This window comes from Talpa europaea (assembly GCF_964194135.1).
Source record: "Talpa europaea genome assembly, chromosome: 3".
Taxonomy (NCBI): domain Eukaryota; kingdom Metazoa; phylum Chordata; class Mammalia; order Eulipotyphla; family Talpidae; genus Talpa; species Talpa europaea.
The window spans coordinates 74,453,189-74,472,169 of NC_140069.1; the positions used below are offsets into that span (position 1 = coordinate 74,453,189).

At 33.2% G+C, this 18,981-nt stretch overlaps 1 protein-coding gene across 2 annotated transcripts in view; it reads right to left on the bottom strand.

Moving 5' to 3' along the window:
* The window catches only part of CDK13 (cyclin dependent kinase 13), a gene marked incomplete at its 5' end in the record, with an annotated part of 70,761 nt that overhangs the window by 41,218 nt on the left and 10,562 nt on the right, over positions 1 to 18,981 (bottom strand). For both annotated transcript variants that reach the window (XM_084230337.1, XM_084230336.1), the window contains 4 exons: positions 1,782 to 1,952; positions 3,787 to 3,926; positions 5,262 to 5,432; positions 11,458 to 12,114. In XM_084230337.1, the coding sequence (XP_084086463.1) occupies positions 1,782 to 1,952; positions 3,787 to 3,926; positions 5,262 to 5,432; positions 11,458 to 12,114 (1,139 nt within the window). The remainder of the gene's footprint in view (positions 1 to 1,781; positions 1,953 to 3,786; positions 3,927 to 5,261; positions 5,433 to 11,457; positions 12,115 to 18,981) is intronic.

Here is an 18,981-nt window from a genome sequence, read left to right on the forward strand (position 1 = left end):
GTGCGGCAGACCTCTCCTGTCTCGCCCCCTGCTCCCCTCAGCAGTGTATTTTGTCACTCTGCCTGTTCTGCTCCCCATTCTGTCTCTGGTGAATTCTCTCACCCTCCCACGCTTCTGACTGTACCCAGTGGTTGTATAAATAAATAAATAAATCTTACAAAAAAAAAAACTCCAGCAGATTAGTGGTTGCCAGAAATGGGGGATGGGGGCTGGCAAAACGGGGGAAAGTTGTCAAAAGGTTCAACTTTCAGTTATAAGTCATGAGGCTGCACTATACGCCTAGTGACTACAGGTAATAACACTTGTATATTTGAAAGTTACTAAGAGTTTTTATCAATATTGATGACAAATGTTAACTGGAATTACTGTAGTGATGATTTTGCAGTATATACAAATATGGAATCATTATGTTGTTGAAAATAAAAATTGATATTAATAATTTATTAATAATAAAATGTTGGTAAAATTAAAGGATTACATTTTAATTTTTACACTCCCTCACAAACTCTAAGAGTTAATTAATAAGTGACACCTAAGTGTAGCTTCTGATATAGTGAGATATTTTCTTATTCATCAGGAACTCATTCAATTATAAATGGGATTATGGTAGGAAAAATGAACATGCAAGTACAAATACAAGAAAATTTGTGATCAGTAAAATACAGAGCTACGCATTGTGAAGGAATCAAAATAAAAGAAAAAACTAAGGCTCCAGGGAATTTATAATCTGATAAAGAAAATAAACAATGACCATAAATAAAACAGAAAGAATTAAGAACACTCTGTTTGGAGGGAGCAGTCTTTTTTAAAATGTTAGAGTATGGACAGGATTATAATAAGCTCATTCATTCAGCAATTAGTTATTTTAGCACATTGCATGGCAGAAAGTGTAACAAATAAAACAGGTATGGTTTCTATCTTCAAATGGAGGAAAAATAAGTAACAAATCAATAGAATTATACTGGAAAAATTTATACAGATCAAAAAAGCAGGAGGTTCAGGATATGCAGAAAGAAAAGCAAATACAGTAATTTGGTTAACAAGGTTAATGATAAACAAATAACATTTGCACACCACCCTCATATATAAAGTCTTACTTTAATTTTTATTACAGAATAAGTGAATTAATGTTCCCCTATAATGGATAGTCAGCAAAGCTAAAGGCCTTACTAATTAAAGTCATACTGCTCATAAGCTAAGTATCAAATCCAGACATTCCATCCCAAGCCAAATCAGTATCCTTTCTACTACACAACAAAAAGTAATAAAAACTAAAGACAAACCAGATTAAAGGCCAGGATAATATGGACCTTATCACTGATAAAAACTATGGGAAGAAGTATTAAAAAAAAAAAAAAAAAGATGGCATTGTATCCATATTATTTATTCCTTCTAGCTAACTGAATTGTAATTTCCAATCTGCTCCAGCGTTACCAAGCCTGAATTTCATCAGCTAGAATTTACTGTTCTTATCCTAACACTACTATAAACTATTTCTCAATCACTAAAATATAAAAGACTACAAATTATACACTGAGGCTCAAAAAACTAGTATCTAAGAATGGTAAATATGTTTTGATGTTTACTAAGGTGACTAAAAGATCATTAAAGTAAATAAAATATTCTTCAATTCAACTATATTTAAAAATAGTTTGCTATGAAGGCAGTAATTTTATGCACCTAATGATTACTCCAATGGTGAGTATCTATGACAAAATCTGTAAGCTGGCAACACTGTGAGTATGCAAAAGTGTTTGTTTGTTTGTTTAATGTACACATACCTTTATCCTTCTTAAAATCCAAAGCATCTTCTTTATCAGTCACTATTTCCTTCATATTGATAATACTCTGGTGGGTAAGCTGCCGAAGAATTTTAATTTCTCGAATTGCTGTTATTGGAAAGCCTTCCTTTTCATTATCTAGACGTACTTTTTTTAAGGCTACCATTTCTCCTATTAGAAGATTAAATAAAATCAATTATCAGTTCATAAAACTGAGACAGTTTTTCTGAATCTTAAATTTATTTTAATTATAATTTATTACTACCTATTGAAATTGAAATTAAAATCCACAAAATATATTTGTTTCCAACATACTAAACTGCAACATTTATAGCTCAAGAAAATAAGTTTCTGGCTAAACAAATGGAAGGGTATTTACTAAAGCTGTGGAATACTATACAACTGTTAGAAAGAATGGTGTAGGTCCTTTTAAAAAAACTGTTATTTCAAGCTCTCCTAGATACATTCAATGAAAAAAAGCAAGGAAACTAAAAACAGATAAATTACACTGCCATTTTTTGAAACTGGAGGAGGGGAGAATAAATATATCCAATATGCTTGTATGTGCACAAAGTCTCTATGAATCAGTAAGAAAACTCTATAAATTTTGCATGTAATAAAATATTCACACACACACTAACCTGCTCAAAGCTGCCTAGCTATCCAGTAACGAAAGTGAAATTCTAATTCTGGTTTAGGTGTCTCAAACGTTATACGCTGTTCTCACTACATGGCTTCATATTTTAAATTAGTTTTATTCCATATAAAATCTAAGTATTAGGGCCTTCCTGGTGGTTCACGGGTTAAAGTCTCAGCGCTGTCAAGCGATGGCCAGCCACTGTGGTCTGAGTTCCATCCCCAGACAGGAAGCTAACCCACATGGCACAGCAGACCTTTCCTGTCTTGTCCACTGCTCCCCTCAGCAGTGCATTTCAGTAGACCCACCTTTTCTGCTCCCCAATCTATCTCCGGTGAATTCTCTCACGCCTCTCACCTCTGGCCTACCTACACCCCAGTTCATGTGTGCATAAATAAATAAAAATAAATCTTTAAAAAAAATCTAAACATTAAATAAAACAAACACAATTCCTATTACAAGAAAAAAGACACTATAATAAAGGTTTGTTCATTTCACTTCTTTGGAGAAAAAGAGGAAATTTATAGTTACAAATTTTCCAAAAGGATGTTTTATCAATTTACTCATTAAGCATTACTTAATTCCTTTTTATGGAAATCTAAAATTAACTGATTTATTAAGCAGTTTAAATTGTAATTTAATCTCTTTAATACACAGATCATATTATAAATATATTTATATAGTATCCTGTAAGTACAATTACATAATTGTGTTAAGATATATTTATATAAGTAAATATTACAATCCAAATATTATTCTATGCTGCAATTGCCTTCAAGAGTTTCTGAAATATAAGTAGTATCCCCTGTACTAAAATAAAATACATGCCTCAACTAGCTGTAGATAATCTATTGATTAATTTCAACAAAGAATTGCAAGTGAAGATTAAACACTAGTTTTATGCATTATTCAGCAAAATACATGGCCTCTGACACAGTTACTTTTTCGTCTGTTGCAAGGCCTTTTAACTTTCACGGTCCTAATTATGTTCTGAAAGATTATACTGCTAAATCTGACTTCCAAATAAAGGTCGATTTCTACAGAAAAAGTTTTTTGGCCTAAATACAAGTGCTACAATAAGGTTTAATACAAAATTTACTACTAGGACTAATTAAGATCAAGATACTTTATTCATCTTTAAAGACAAGTAATCTAAATTCCATCCTACTGAACATCACACATTTAAAAAATACACACATACTTATATGTACTACTATCTTACATAAGTACATAAATAAAATTAAAAAATGAAACAAATGCATGATAAATTCTAATTTAGCTATTTTATTAAACTCCTAAAGCTATATATTAGATGAAAAACACATATTTAAGTACATTCCACAGATCCAAAGAATTTCTCATTCTTACCAGTGTCTTTATCCCTGGCCTTGTAAACTTGTCCGTAGGTACCTTCTCCAATAATTCCAATGATATCAAATTTATCCACGCAGCGTTTTCCCCAGTCAATATCTTTCTCTTTGATTTCACCATAGCGAGGCCCACATATTCTATCAAATACAGTTCTGAAGTTTTTATATACAATCAAGCAAATTGACTGTTTCATAATTACCCATCTTCTACCCTCATATCTTTTATTTCCCCCATCTTTGCATACTTCTATCACATAAGATAAAAAAGTGATCTGGTGTAAGTTATCCTAAAAATCAAGGTTAACATGTCTCCACACTGACTCTTCTGTATACTAGCTTTTAAAACTGAAAAAGAAAAGGTAAAGCTTACATGAAGTTTCAGAAATAAAACATATTTTTCAAATCAACACAAGTACAAAGTCCAAGTTCTCTAACCAATCTCCAGAAAAACTTTTCTTTTTCATTCACTGATAATACATATATCTGCTTTCCAAAAAATGAAAGTTAGATAATGAACACTATTCAAAATCTAACTATCATGCTTACTGACAAATTGAGACTTAGGCTAGATGAAATCATCTTGAAAACGGAAAACTCCAGAAAGATTTTTAGTCTAAGATAATACAAAATCAACTCTCATAGATCCATACTGTGAGAGACAATATGTATGTGTGCTGGACATATATTTGACATTCTTCAAAAAGGAAGTAATTCTGTAGGTAAGCAATTTTGTAAGTAAGGTTTTGGTAACAGAAATTCAAGTAAAGAAATAAAGCTATAATATTCAAAGGGAGACTAGGTTAAAAGTTTTCTAGCTTTCTATTCCATACTAGAAAAATCACCTAATACTCTTACAGTAGGCACTATCTGAATAGCAACTATAAATTCAGATCTAACTCAGTCTTATACTTTCCCCTGGTTAAGTGAAAGTAAAAAAAAGGAAAACAGCATTCTCCTCCCTTAACTGATCAACAGGTTTCAAGGGAAGTTCTCTAGGCACTTACTTGAAACCAATTTAAGATACATACTTCAAACCACCTTCTATTCTAACTCTTGCAAAAGTGAAGATTGCATTTAGTTATGAAGGTAAATGGAAATAAAAGGAGTGGAAAGCACAGCAGCTTGCCCATAAGGTTTGTTTGAGCTCATTGAATGCTGACTTTTACCTTGTCTGATTTCAGCATTTCTATGTTATTTAAATATTTTAATTATGGAAATGTTTTTCAACATATGCAATACCCCAAGAAATTAATACATTACAAGCTATCAGAGAAAATTAAACTTAGTTTTATTAGTTATTTTGAATACGTATGCAGGCAATTATCAATTTTCTTCAAAACTCTAATTTATTTATATACTTAAGTTGAAAAAATACACTTAGTATCGTAAATCTTAATTTTATGTTGTAAGATTTTATGATCATACAAAATCACATTGGTCAGTTTAAGATCAGGTAGAAAAGCAAGCACATACTTAGGCCTCCTTTTACTATGTAATTGTGTTGCTGTTTTCTTTTCCTCTGGACTCTTTGAGAGGTCATCTCCTCCAGGTAGCTCAGGGGGCAGTGGTAAATCAGCAAGTAGACATCGTAGCTTCTTTTCTACTTCTTTTTTAACTGCTTTTACTGAAATATTTCCTCGGAAGCTAAAATGAAAGGAATCAGACAAATAAAACATGTCTCACATTTAAAGAACACGCAATGACAGTGAATATTCTACACTATTTCACATGGCAAAATACTAAACGGATTTTCTTTAGTTTCCAGGTAAAATAATATACTGTGTTAAACTGCAAAATACAAAATTCAGGGTCAAAAATGATAAAGAATTAGAAAAAGATTAAGGAAATATGAACAAAGCATCAACTTAGTTTCTAATAATGTATCCAAGATAGGTTCATCAAATGTAACAAAAGACCACACTAATGTAAGGCATTAATAACGAGGAAACTGGGTACATGCTATATGGAGACTGACTGTAGCACCACTGTAATTTTATGGTAGAATGCAAGTAATACATCTATCCAAGTGCCTCCTCTATACCATTAAGTTAAATGCATTCCTTTAAATGCTTTTCTATTATTTCAAAATTATGACTAAGAAAATGAGATTTAGTGATATGAATTAAAGTTCCTCATATTTCTAACCTAAAAATTCAAGGATCAATTTGATTTTCATGATCACTCATTTGTTAAATGACACTACACAAGAGAAAATTATTTCCTAAGTTGAGAGTAAATTACCCCAAGAGTAAAATACCAGAGCATCTCTATTAACCTAGGACAAAAAAATTTTGAACTGGCATTATTTGCAAATCTAATTATTCAATGTCAACTGGGAATGAGAGAATTACCTAAGACCATGCCTGCCCACTGACAGTACTAAAGGATAAAGAGTCACCTATGTGACTGTCTCCAGCTTACCTTGTAAGCCTCAATTCATTCTCATGTCAAAACCCATTAATTCAATAGTATCACCTTTTTAATTGAGGTATAACTAACATATGGTAGTCTATTAATTTCAGTTATACAAGAGGATTTGATATTTGTATATACAATGAATGATCACAAGTCTAGTTAACACCTATCATGATATGTAGTTATTTTGTTGCATCATTGTAATTTTTCTGTAAATCTAGAATTGTTCTAAAACAATGGTGTATGTTAAGCAATGACATAAAATTAAAAATACTTATATAAAAATTCATTCATTTTGTAATGGCATTTGGTTTGATTCTGATGGAGATACAAAAACTTTCATTTTAAGAAATAAGTAAAACCTCATGCTCCTATTAATCTTGCTATTAAATAACCACAACTAGTATTGTCCTTTTCTGGGTTAAGTTTCCTATATCAGACAATGATTCATTCAAACTTTAAGGTAAAATGACAGGTAAAAACTTAAGATCAGTTAAGTTTCATACGTTTTATGAAAACACCAAAGTGTTCTGATTTTTAAAGTATATCTTAATTTGTTAACTGATTATTTTAAACTTCCCAAACATTACAAAATCTGTTAATAATATGACATGAGAAAGAAAAATCTTAAATGGTAATAAAATGTGGACTTCATATACTTTCAGAGCAGTTATAGGTGCCATAATGAAAACAATTAGTGAGACTACTCTGTTGTTAGGAATTACTAAAGATGTAACCAATGTAAATCATTTTAATTATCACTGTATTTATGTTGAACACTAACCTTACTGTACAACAAATGGATCCTTTAACACCATCTGACAAAAACTATCAATGATCATAATACAAGCGTGCCTTTCTTTCATCTTGCGTTATGTTACTCACTGGAGGGTCCTTTAACAGGGAAAAAACATGCTTAAAGGGAAACTGGTTTGCAGTTTTATTTTTAAAGTAATGGTAACTATCCCAGTCTACTTTTCAATTTTAATGGCCCTCCATTCAAAGAACAGTGATCCTACACTTTCTATGTGCTAGGTAATACATAAAGCACTAGAAATTTAATGAGTTCAGTAACAAATACAGTACAATACCGTTCCTTTCAAAAAGGAGCTTAGTCTTTTGGAAGGCTCAGTCAGATAAGCAGCAGGATAAAATACTATATAGATTCCCATGTAATGTCGTACCTAAATTAGATTTGAAAATTAAAAGCTTCTTTCTAGAAAAGGTGCTTGATTTTTGAAAACAGCGTATTTAAAATTATTTAGAAAGCAGTAATCTCTAACTTACAAGTAGGCTTCAGTAAAACATCCCCATTTGTCTGAAGATTCAAATCAATGTTTCAATGTTTTCTGGGGGGCCTAAAAAGTCTTAATTTTACTTATAATTCAAAATTTTAAAGACTACCTATATTCCAATATATTATTACATGGACTATCAAATTCAGCAAAAGTACCACACTTAAGCAAGTGTTTTTAACAGAATTTAACTAGCTGACTGATACGAAATGTCTTAGAATGAAGGCAGAAAAACTGCCAAGAAAATTTCTGAAAAAGAATAATGGAGTGGGATTTGCCCTATCCTATGGTCAATCTATTTTTAAGAATTTCAGTCTTGAAGACTAAGACTGGCCCAAGTCAGAGAATATAGATTATTGTCTACCCAGTGTTTCATAAAAAAACACTATGACTCAACTGTCAATATTTATAAACCACAGGATTAAGATTCAGTTTGTAGGCTTCTTAAAGTGAAAAGCTCTAGCAATACTATGTCCAAATTCATGTACAGCAGCACTGAAGCTGAAGGCAAAAATCAGGGCTATTCACTAATCATTTACTCCATCCCTTTCACTTGTACACTACCTGCCTACCCCTATAATAGAAATTTGAATTTGAAAGCCAACATACCATGGATCTAAAGAAGTCAAAACAAAAAGGTACTGGCAAAGAAATAATAAAACATTTACAGGAGAATCTAGAAACATAGGTTATTTATAAAAAAATGCTTATATATGGAACCACAAATCAATGAAATTAGATTACTCAATAAATAAAGTTAACAGTAACCAGATCTATTAGTTCACAGTATGATGGGGGGAAAGCAGATAATCAGACCACATCTTTCTTCCTCATATAGTAACCACAAATAAATTTCTGTATGATTTGAATTAACCTTCTTTAATTTCATAGACCCAGAAGTTTTAAAGGAAAAATAATAGATCTACCTACATAAAAAAAGAAAACAACAACCAACAACAATTAAATATCAAAGACAAGTAACAAACTCTGAGAAGTGAAGGTCAAGATTCCTAACATAAGGAGTACCTAGTAAATCATTTAGAAAAAAGAAAACAAGCTTAAACAAAAGTTAGCATAAGATATGAACAAACAATTCATTAGCAAGAATTGACAACAAATAAAAAGATACTAAATTTCAATAATCAGAAAAATGCAAAATTATATATATTAAAGATTGCTAAAATTGTCAAAATTGATAATCTCCAACATGACTGAAGCAATTTCATATATTTGGGTGCATAAATTGGCAGTCTTACTGAGAAACTTAGCAGTTTCTATCAAATTTTTATACAAAATATTAATATGTAAGCACAGGTGTTTTTTTGGTTTTTTGTTTTTTTTTTTGCGCCAAAAAACTGAGGTGTAGGCCAGAGTTGCAAGGGGTGGGGGTTGAGACTGAGAACAGAACAGGTGGATTTACTGAAATACACTGTTACAGGGAGCAGCACCATGTTAGCTCCCTGGCTGGGGATCGAACTCAGGCCTTAGCGGTGATAATGGCTGAGACTTAACTAACGCCTAGGCTACAAGGGAGGCCCATAAGGAGAGTTTAATAGCAAATAATTATAAACCCAAGTGCCCAGTAATTAGTTAACAGAGTAGTTAATAAGAGAATGATGCATCCATTCCTAGAGCCAGGAATACTGAACCTATCAGAATAACATGAAAAGATCTCCAACACACTAAATGATAATGCAAGTCTAGAAATATTATGCATGATATAATCCTATTTTTTTCCAAAAAGAAAGCAATTTATTATATGGAAACATAATGGATTCTAAATCCAGGAAAAAAAGTTCAAAGTGAGCCCAAAAGACATTTGGTAGGAAGAAGGAAGATCATGTAAAAAAGGACAAAGAAGTCAGCTTTAAAGAGTTTCCAGTGGCCAAATTTCAGATAATTGGAGTATCAAAAAAGAAGAGTGATTTTTAACTGCAAATGGTGTTGAATCAATCTTTGGTTATACATGTCAGTAGTGGTCAGAAGTCTTAAGAAACATATATTCATGAAATATACAGTTAAAGAAAGAAGATCAGGGACACAAGAAAAGTAGAAGAGACAAAAAAGGTGGGTCCAAAATTTTTCTACGTTTTAAAAGGACAGATGGTATTAGGAAAAAAAGAAACAAAGATGCACCTGCATAGTCACAGGTGGGCAGAGAGGTGTCCCCCGCCCCCCCCACACACACACTAAAATTTTCATGACCAAGTCTGAAATGGACCAGCTTGGATTAAAACAGATGCTTCTTAAACATTCACAACTATGTCATGACTTTTTAAAAAACACCACCAGTAAAGCATATATGAAGACAAATTAAAGAACAACCTGAACAACTGGTCCAGAATCACTGAATTCTCAGCAACTCTCACCCATGAAATGACTTAATTTTGCACTCATGCATCTTTGCCCTGGAGCATCTATTTCAGAACTCACCAAAATTACTACTATTATGAACCTTCAGTATTCCCAGACTGTCAAATTTCTACATACCAAATTCGACTAGTATATCTGGAGAACATGTGACTGAAATGTAATCTATCTTTTTGATTTTAACACCTTTTATTATTCACTGTTTGTTCTAAATTAAAAATTTCCATAATGCTAATCAAAGTAAGCGCTTGAAAAGACCTGTCCCCATTGCAAATCCAAATCCAATAAAGATGTTAGCTAGGAAAACTGCTCATATAGTTGCTTTTTAATAGAAAGTGGAGAAAGGGAACTGGGGAAAGGCAGTTCTAATTTCTTCATAAAAAATAAAAATGGTAGGACACCTGCACCCCTATGTTTATAGCAGCACTGTTTACAATAGCTAAGCTTTGGAAACAACCCAAATGCCCAAAAATAGATGACTGGATCAAGAAGATGTGGTACATATATACCATGGAATATTACTCAGCATTCAAAAAAGATAAACACATGCAATTTGCAGCAACATGGATGGCGCTGGAAGGGATCATGCTCAGCGAAATAAGCCAAAAAGAAAAAGAAAAATACCGGATGGTCTCACTCATAGCAGGAATCTAGAAAACTTAAATAAGGGACCAGGAAAATGAATAACTATAAGAAAGTGAAAATCAAAATCAACAAAAAACTATGAACCAGAGACACTTTTAGGGGGGCAGGGGTGGGAGGGGAGGGATTGGGGTCAGAATGGGGGGGCTGCAATTGTATGGGGAATATAACAATAAAATTTATTTAAAAAAAAAAAATAAAAAAATAAAATTAAACAAACAAACAAAAAAAAAAAATGGTAGGGCCTCCCCTGGTGGCGCAGCGGTTGAGCGCAGTTCATTCCCCGGCCACCACGAGGGTCCCACAAAAAAATTAACTAATTAATTAAATAAAAAATAAAAATGGTAAAGGTTAAGTGAGACATTAGACAGATGCCACACAATAGCATAATGCTTCTATTCTAGCATATGTTTAAGAAATATTCTTAGAACTCCATTTACTTTAGAGCTACTTTTACCTTCACCCTCTTAAAAATGTTTCACAGTAAAAGCAAGTCATACCCCCAATATTCATAACAGCAAATTTTAAACAAGTTAAAACTTTTTCACATTCTAGTCTTTCTATAGTAATTTATCTCTAATTGCAAAAGAATTATGTCAACTATACTAAAAAGTGATAAATTTATAAGGCCACTGAAAAAACTGAGAAATAACCAAGATATGTATTACCCAGAGCAGACTCTCATAAAATGTCCTGTATCCAATATGATCAAGACATACTAAGCCAAATGAAGCACTGATTTCCAAAATCAAACTGATATATACTTTGTATTGCAAGGTAACTACAAATTTTTCTTGGAATTCTTAGCATAAACTGTGATTTTTGTCATCTTTTAAGCATGTGCTCCATTTGAAGAAATACATAAGAAAATTCACTTACACGTAAGGTTTTTCAAACAGGTACTTTTTGTTCTTTAGAACAGTTAATGACAAATGTTTTGTACTTACCTATCAGTATCTTTATCTTCAGGCAGCATGGGAGGCAAAGGTAATGGTGGTAATGTAGAGGTCACTAAAGCCACATGTTGCTCCTTCTCCTTGGCTCCTATGCTTGGTGTAAGTGGTTTGGTTTTCTCTTTAAGAGATACTGGGTCCTCCTTTGTAGCAGCAGATTTACTCTCCTTCCCAGCTACTACTGTTTTCTTGGTGGCTTTATCTACAATCAAATTATTGTCCACCTTTGTTACCTGAAGAGGTGCCTTTGCTTTTGCCTTGTCATTTTTTAAAGTTCCAGCACTTGAAGGAGAGGGTGCATGCTCAATTTTAAGTTTCTTCACATCCTTCACATGGTTTGTTTGTGATGCACTGGCACCAGTTTCTGTGTTCCCCTTGGTAGGTGTGGAAGCATTTGAAGCTTTGGCAGCTTTGGCAGCAGCCTCAGCAGCCTTAGCTGCTTCTGCAGCCTTTGCTGCTTCTGCAGCTCTTGCTGCCTCAGCAGCTCGTGCTTTTTTATTCTTGTTCAGTTCAGCTGCCAGGCTACTCTTCAGAGTTAGTGTGCTAGGAGAAATGCTAGAATGACGACTTCTGGATCTAGACAATCTGTGTCTGCTACGAGATCTTGAATGTCTAGAATATGGGCTTCTGCTTCGGGACTTGGCAGACCGTCTGGTGGGAAATAATTAAGATTTAATCAGTAATGCAGAAAAGTTTAGTTTAAAATTTATAAAAACTGCTAAAAAGCCTATGAAATAAAAAGGAAATTTACTTAATTTTAAAATCATTAACATAGTTTCCAAGGGAGAATTTTTTTAAAAGTGCTTTTAAGTAAAATATCTGGTGGCTGTAATTTTTCTAAAGAAAAAAACAGATCAATTGTCTTGATTGTGGCCTGTTGTACAAATGCCCAAAGGTGAGCCTGGATGAAAGTAATCTCTATAACAAGAAATACTGTAAGGATTAGGCGGGAAAAAAGGTGACAAGGTGTGACTGCTGTCTCAGAAAACAGAAGAAGGCAACAGGATATACCAGTGGTAACTGCAGGATAAAGTCTGATGAATCTTTTACCAGGGAAACCATCTCTACATCTTAAAAGCACCTTCATCCATAAGCTGAGAGGTAAGTAGAATCCTGTCTATAGCAATAATGAAATGACAGTGCCGATCATTAGGCAACAAGTAAAAACAATCTCTAAATCCTGGAAACTAGTTAATAACAACTTTATTAACTAGCAATTCACTTTGCAAAAATTACTGGGAAACACAAAACCAGTGTATGTTTGAAAGGATGGTGGCACTTCCTTTCACATTATGGCCCAACAGAATGGCTCTTGAAAAGGGTTGCTCTGCCTTCAACAAGGTAGTGACCAGAGAATATATCATCAACATTCAGAAGCACATCCATGGAGTGGTATTCAAGAAGAATGCCCCTCGAGCACTAACAGAGATCTGGAAATTTGCAGTGAAGGAAAATGGGCTGCGTGCACTAACACCAGGTTCAGCAATATTGTGTGGATCAAGGAATAAGCAATGTCCCATACCATTATCTGTGTGTGGTTGTGTAGAAAGTGTAATGAGGATGCAAAGTCACCAAACGGCTGTATATATTAGTTACCTATGTCCCTGTCACAACTTTCAAAAATCTACACTCAATTTGGATGACAACTAACTACTGATTATCAAATAAAGTTATAAAGCTGCCCCCCAAAAAGATGGTGACGACTGAAGTTCTCAAAAAATATAGCCCAAGTCAAACAAAGCTGTTACAAATACCCACCTTATTAAAATTTTAAAAATATACTCAGAAGACAAAAGCACTATGATCGTACTTTGAAATGTTATCTTATCTAATGCCAAAATCAACCCTAGTAAAGTAAGTATAGTTTACAGTACACTCTTCTGCCCTATGCTGTACATAAGGAGGCTGACCCCGATAGATTCAGCTTTTGGTTGTCAGTGCTATCACGGGTAGAAGATCAAAAGGCAGGGAAAGACCAAGGATTTCTTCCCTGTTTGCTCCTTCCTTTCAGATTTTCTGACAGTCAATGTGACCCTCTACTAGCACGGCTCCTTTCAGGTACCTCCTTTACCACAGTTCTTACCAGATTTCAATAAACATTTTATTTTCCTTGCCCCTTGGAGCATCTTTATTGTTACTAGTAAAAATTATTTCTTGTGAGTTCCCGTAAATCCACTCCTATCTCCAAGGTACTTCAATAAAGTTTCCTGAACGCTCTGATTTGGATTCATTGTCCTTCTACAATCTTGACTGATCCAGTGTATGCAATAAACCCATACCTGTGATGCTAAAGTTGGTAGGTTAACACAATTACTGCACTGATGTTCTGCCAAGGAGGTAACTCTTTTTGAGACTTTAGAAAAGTTATAGGGAGAGGGTAAAAAAAACAAACCCCTGGTAATCCATAAATAAAAAGAGCAGAGAAAATAGGAAAAACTGGAAAGTTTTGTTTATACCTGGCATTAATGAATATGGAAGGAAAAATTTAGAAACATCGTACAGCTGAAAACAAAACGATTAGGTTTAAGATAAACTCAAATGCAAATTCAACCTTTTCCTGATTCTTTCAAAAAAGTTAAGAATAAACTGACGAGTGTTTGGCACTGAGCTGCTATATCATAGAAACCCCACACTACATAAAGTATTTATGTAACATTATTTTAGTTAACGGGAACATGGATTTAGAAAACATTCTAATCTAAACTTGATTAACATTAAATATTCATATACACCAAATCACTAAAATTATCAGCGAGTTTACAATTATTCTTGAAAATGAGATGAAATGCTTAGCTAACATAAAGTGATAAGCTGATTGCAAAATATCTTGGATAACTTTAATACAGGAAGTCAAACATGTCATAGTATGAAATTCTCGGCCACATTTTTTATTTCCTCTCCCTTCAGATTCTTGGACATCAAAACAAGTCTGCTATAAGTTGTATTTCTATCCCTTCATGAGATACTTGCAGTAAACAGCACAGAGGTACACAGCAAAAGAAAAAGCAAAGAGATGTCATCTCAACAAAAGTAATAGTACAGAACTTTTGTTTTTGTTCTGCTTTTCAGAACTTATCTTAAATTAACTTTCTTGTATTTTGAAGGTTATGGTCAGCAGTTTTATACAGATACAGAAACAGAGATTTATGATCATAACATTTTATCTAAAAAAAGACATAAAAGGTATTAGGCAAAATCCCAATATAAATTAAGTACTCTGGCCTATTATTCATTTCTAGACCGAATCTAGAATTGATGTTTTTATGGTATTTGATCTCTAGGCCTAGTAACACCCTCCATTCATCTCCAATTTCTCCTTCCTTAACTTTTTAATTTCATGCCTTAGTAAACTTGCATTCTCTTAGACATTGCATACTTGCCAACTAATTTTAATTTTTAATACGGTTTGGGAACCTAAAATTAAATACAAAATTCTAGCCTAAGTAATTTTTACTAATGATCAGTCAAAGTTATAAGTGTAAGAGATTATACCATAATATCTTACTAAAATAATTGAAATGGATGGTAAATATCAAGTTCTTATTTCATACAGTTTTTCTACTCCTGTTTTCACAAGATTTCTATACCATATTACCTAAAGTGAACAAATATTAGCTATTTTATGTTTGTTTTTAAGAGGCTACAGGATCTCTTTTAAGATGTTGAGACCTTTTTTACATTTCTGAAAAGGTTTCCCTAACTCATACAATGAAAGCAGAACCAGGATAAAAAACCAGTATCCTGAAATCCAACTGGTTAGTGCTCATTCTTAATCAGTTTAGTGTACCTTGGCGAGCAGGGTGTACAATTCATTTGACTACATCACATAATTTCTCCGAGAGGCCAGGTTGTCTGAAACTATATCTAAGCAGCCAACACTGATTCTTAAAAATGTTACTATAATATCCAATCTCTCATTATACAAAACATTACATATCAGTGTTATCCATTAGAACTTTCTGGGATACAGAAATGTTCTGTACACATTACATGCAGTACAGCTGCCATTACTCGTTTTTTTTAAGCTTAATTTTTCTATCTAGTTTATAGCACATTCTAATAGAAATTATGTTCAATTCAAAAACTTGCTGATAACCAAATTTAAAAGATACAAAAATACTTCTCACGGAAAGATGGCTCAACACAGGCAAGTCACTAAATGTGATATGCCGGATTAACAAAATGAAGGATAAAATTAGCATTGCAATAGATGCAGGAGAAGCATCTAAAAAAAAAAAATTCAACAAATTGTGTACAGAAGGAACGTACCTCAACATATACAATTTCACAGCTAACACCAAACTCAATGGTGAAAAGCTACAAGCGTTTCCTCTAAGATTAGTAATAAGAAAGGATGCATTCCACTCTGACCACTTGTGTGTAACATAATTAGTCATACATTGTTTAACCACAGGGATATGTTCTAAGAAATGTCATTACGACAACATTACAGAGTTAATTACACAAGCTAGATGGTACAGCCTACTATAAACCCAGCTCTCTATAGGGAACATCATAAAAGAGATATGGTCCACGGTTAACTGAAACATCAGTATGCAGCACTTGACTGTATTGGAAGTTGTAGTTAGAGAAGTCAAGCAAGAAAAATTAAAAAGGTATCAACATTTAAAAGGAGGAAGTAAATTTCTCTCTCTGCAGATGGAATGATCTTAACAGACAGAAAACGCTTAGATACTCAACTAAAAAGTTGTTAATGAACTAACAAATTTAGTAAAGTTGCAGGACAGAAAATCAGTAAACAAAAATCAGTTGCATTTCTATACACTAACAACAAACTATTTGAAAGAGAAATTAAGAAAAAAATCTCATCTATAATAGCATCAAAAATAATAAAATATTTAAGAATATATTTAACCAGGGCAGAGAAAAATCTGTATAAGACACCAATGAAAGATTTAAACACACAAATAAAATGAAAGCTATATACTGTGCTCTTAGACTGGAAGGGATCTACAGATTCAATGTGATCCTATCAAAATTCCAATGACATTTATTTCAGAGAAATAGAAAAACATTATTAAAATTAATATGGAACCACAAAAGACCCCAAGTAGTCAAAACAATGTTGAAAAAGAAGAATGAAGGTGGAGGCATCACACTTTGATTTCAAACTGTATCATAAAGCTATAGTAGCCAAAATAGTATGCCACTGCCATAAAAATAGACAGATCAATAGAATAGAATCTAGACCTAATAAACCCATGCATATATAGCAATTAATTTTGACAAAAGGGCCAAGAATACAATGAGGAAAGGATAATCTATTAAATACATGGTGATAGAAACAATGGATACAGACACAAAATGGACCTCTATCTTACACCACACACAAAAATCAACTCAAAATGGATTAAAGACATGAATGGAAGACCTGGAACCATAAAACTGCTGGAATAAAATATAGAGAGTAAGCTCCTTTACTTCCATATAGGCAATGGTGTTTTGGATTTGATACCAATAGCAAAGGCGACAAAAGCAAAAATAAACAAGTGAGACAAGCTAAAAAAGCTTTGCACAACAAAAGAAACCATCAACAAAATGAAAAGCAGTAAGATATGGAAAGTATTTATCTGTTTCATATTTAGTTATATCTATAGTCCTATATCTCATTTACCAATATTTATCTATTGCATAAGAAGTAATATCCAAAATATACAAAAAACTAATAGAACTCAAAAGCAAAAAACAAGTAACTATTAAAAACAGGCAAACATCCTGAATATACATTTTGCAAAGACAACAGGTACCTGAAAAAGTAGTCAGCACCATTAATAAGGAAGTGCAACTGAAAATCCTAAGGTATCACCAAACATACCTGCTAGGATCTCTATTATCAAAAATGTAAGAAATAACAAAGGCTGGCGAGTATGTTGAGAAAAGGAAACCCTTGCATGCACACTGCAGATGGAAAACTGTGGAGATTCCTCTAGAAATCAGAAATAGAAGTGCCATATTATCTATCAATCCCACTTCTGGAGTTTTGACAATATGATTATGAACAAGTCATATGGAATGACTCCCTTTATTTCTTTGTACTAAATTAAAACTGACTCTGCTGAATACAAGAGGTCCTTTCCTAAAAGAAAGAGAAATGTGAAATGTCACAAATGTGAAATGTCCAGAATGCATAAAGAACTCTTAAGATTCAGCAGTAAGTAGACCACCCAATTTTTCAATAGGTAAAGGATCTGGGTACACATTTCTCAGAAAAAAAACAAACAAACAAACAAACAAACTATATATATATATGTGTATATATATAACTGGTCAATAAACAAATGAAAAGATAGTCAATATCATTAGACATTACAGAAATGCAAACCAAAACCACAGTGAGACAACAGGATAACTATAATCAAAAAGACTGTTAAGGATACAAAGAAACTGGAACCCTCAAAATTGTCAGCCAGAATATAAAAATGATGTAGCCACTTTGGAAACAGTTTGACCCTTAATTAAAATGTTAAATACAGAACTACTTCATGACCCAGAAATTTCACTCCTAGGTACATACCCAAGGAAAATAAAAAAGCTTATCTATGAAAAAATTGTACACAGATGATCACGGCAAAATAATTCTAAATAACCAAAAAGTAGAAATAGCCCAAATGCCCATCAACAGATAGTAAAATGTAGCGTGTGTAGATATATATGTATATATGTGTGTGTGTATACATTCATGCAATAGAATAGTATTTTGCCATAAAAAAGATTAAAGTATTAATAGGCTGCAACAGAGACTAACATTAAAAACAATGCTTAAGAGGGGGCCTCCCTGCTGGCGCAAGGGGTTAAGCTCAGCACTATGAAGCAATGTGCAGCCACTACAGCACGAGTTCAAGCCCCAGCCCTGCCAGGGAGCAACCCATATGACACAGCACACCTCTCCTGACTCCCCCGCTACTGCCCTCAGCAGAGTATTTCAGTCAATCTGCCTGTTCTGTTCCCCACTCTCTCTCTGGTGAATCCTCTCACCACTCGCACCTCTGGCCTGTACCCCCGTTCTTGTATGCATAAATAAATAAATCTTTAAAACAAAACAAAACAAAAAAAGCGGAATGAAGTTTATGGTATGTTAATTATAATTCAAAAATAGATGTTATTTTTAAAACTAGAAAAAAAAAATGAAATGCTTTGTCTTTACTCTCAAAGTAGAAAATAAGTCCTCACTTAACATGTCAAAATGTTCTTGGAAACTAACTTTAAATGAAAAGGTGCATTCAATGTGGGCTGGGACTCTTTGTTTCTCATCAATATTATAACTTAACACCTTTGAAAAACACCATTATTTGAGAACCTGCTGTACCTCCATCCCTTTGTGTTCTTTATACAAACTAAAAGTAAAAACAAAACCAAAAAAAGGACACATGGCTGATTTTTTGCAGATCTGCCCAGGCAAACAAGTTCTAATCCACTTAGTGTAAACTGTATCTTCAGGTTACATAGAACCATGCCCTGCCAAGTGCTTCTGAAGAGAGAGAAAGGAAAGATGGTGAG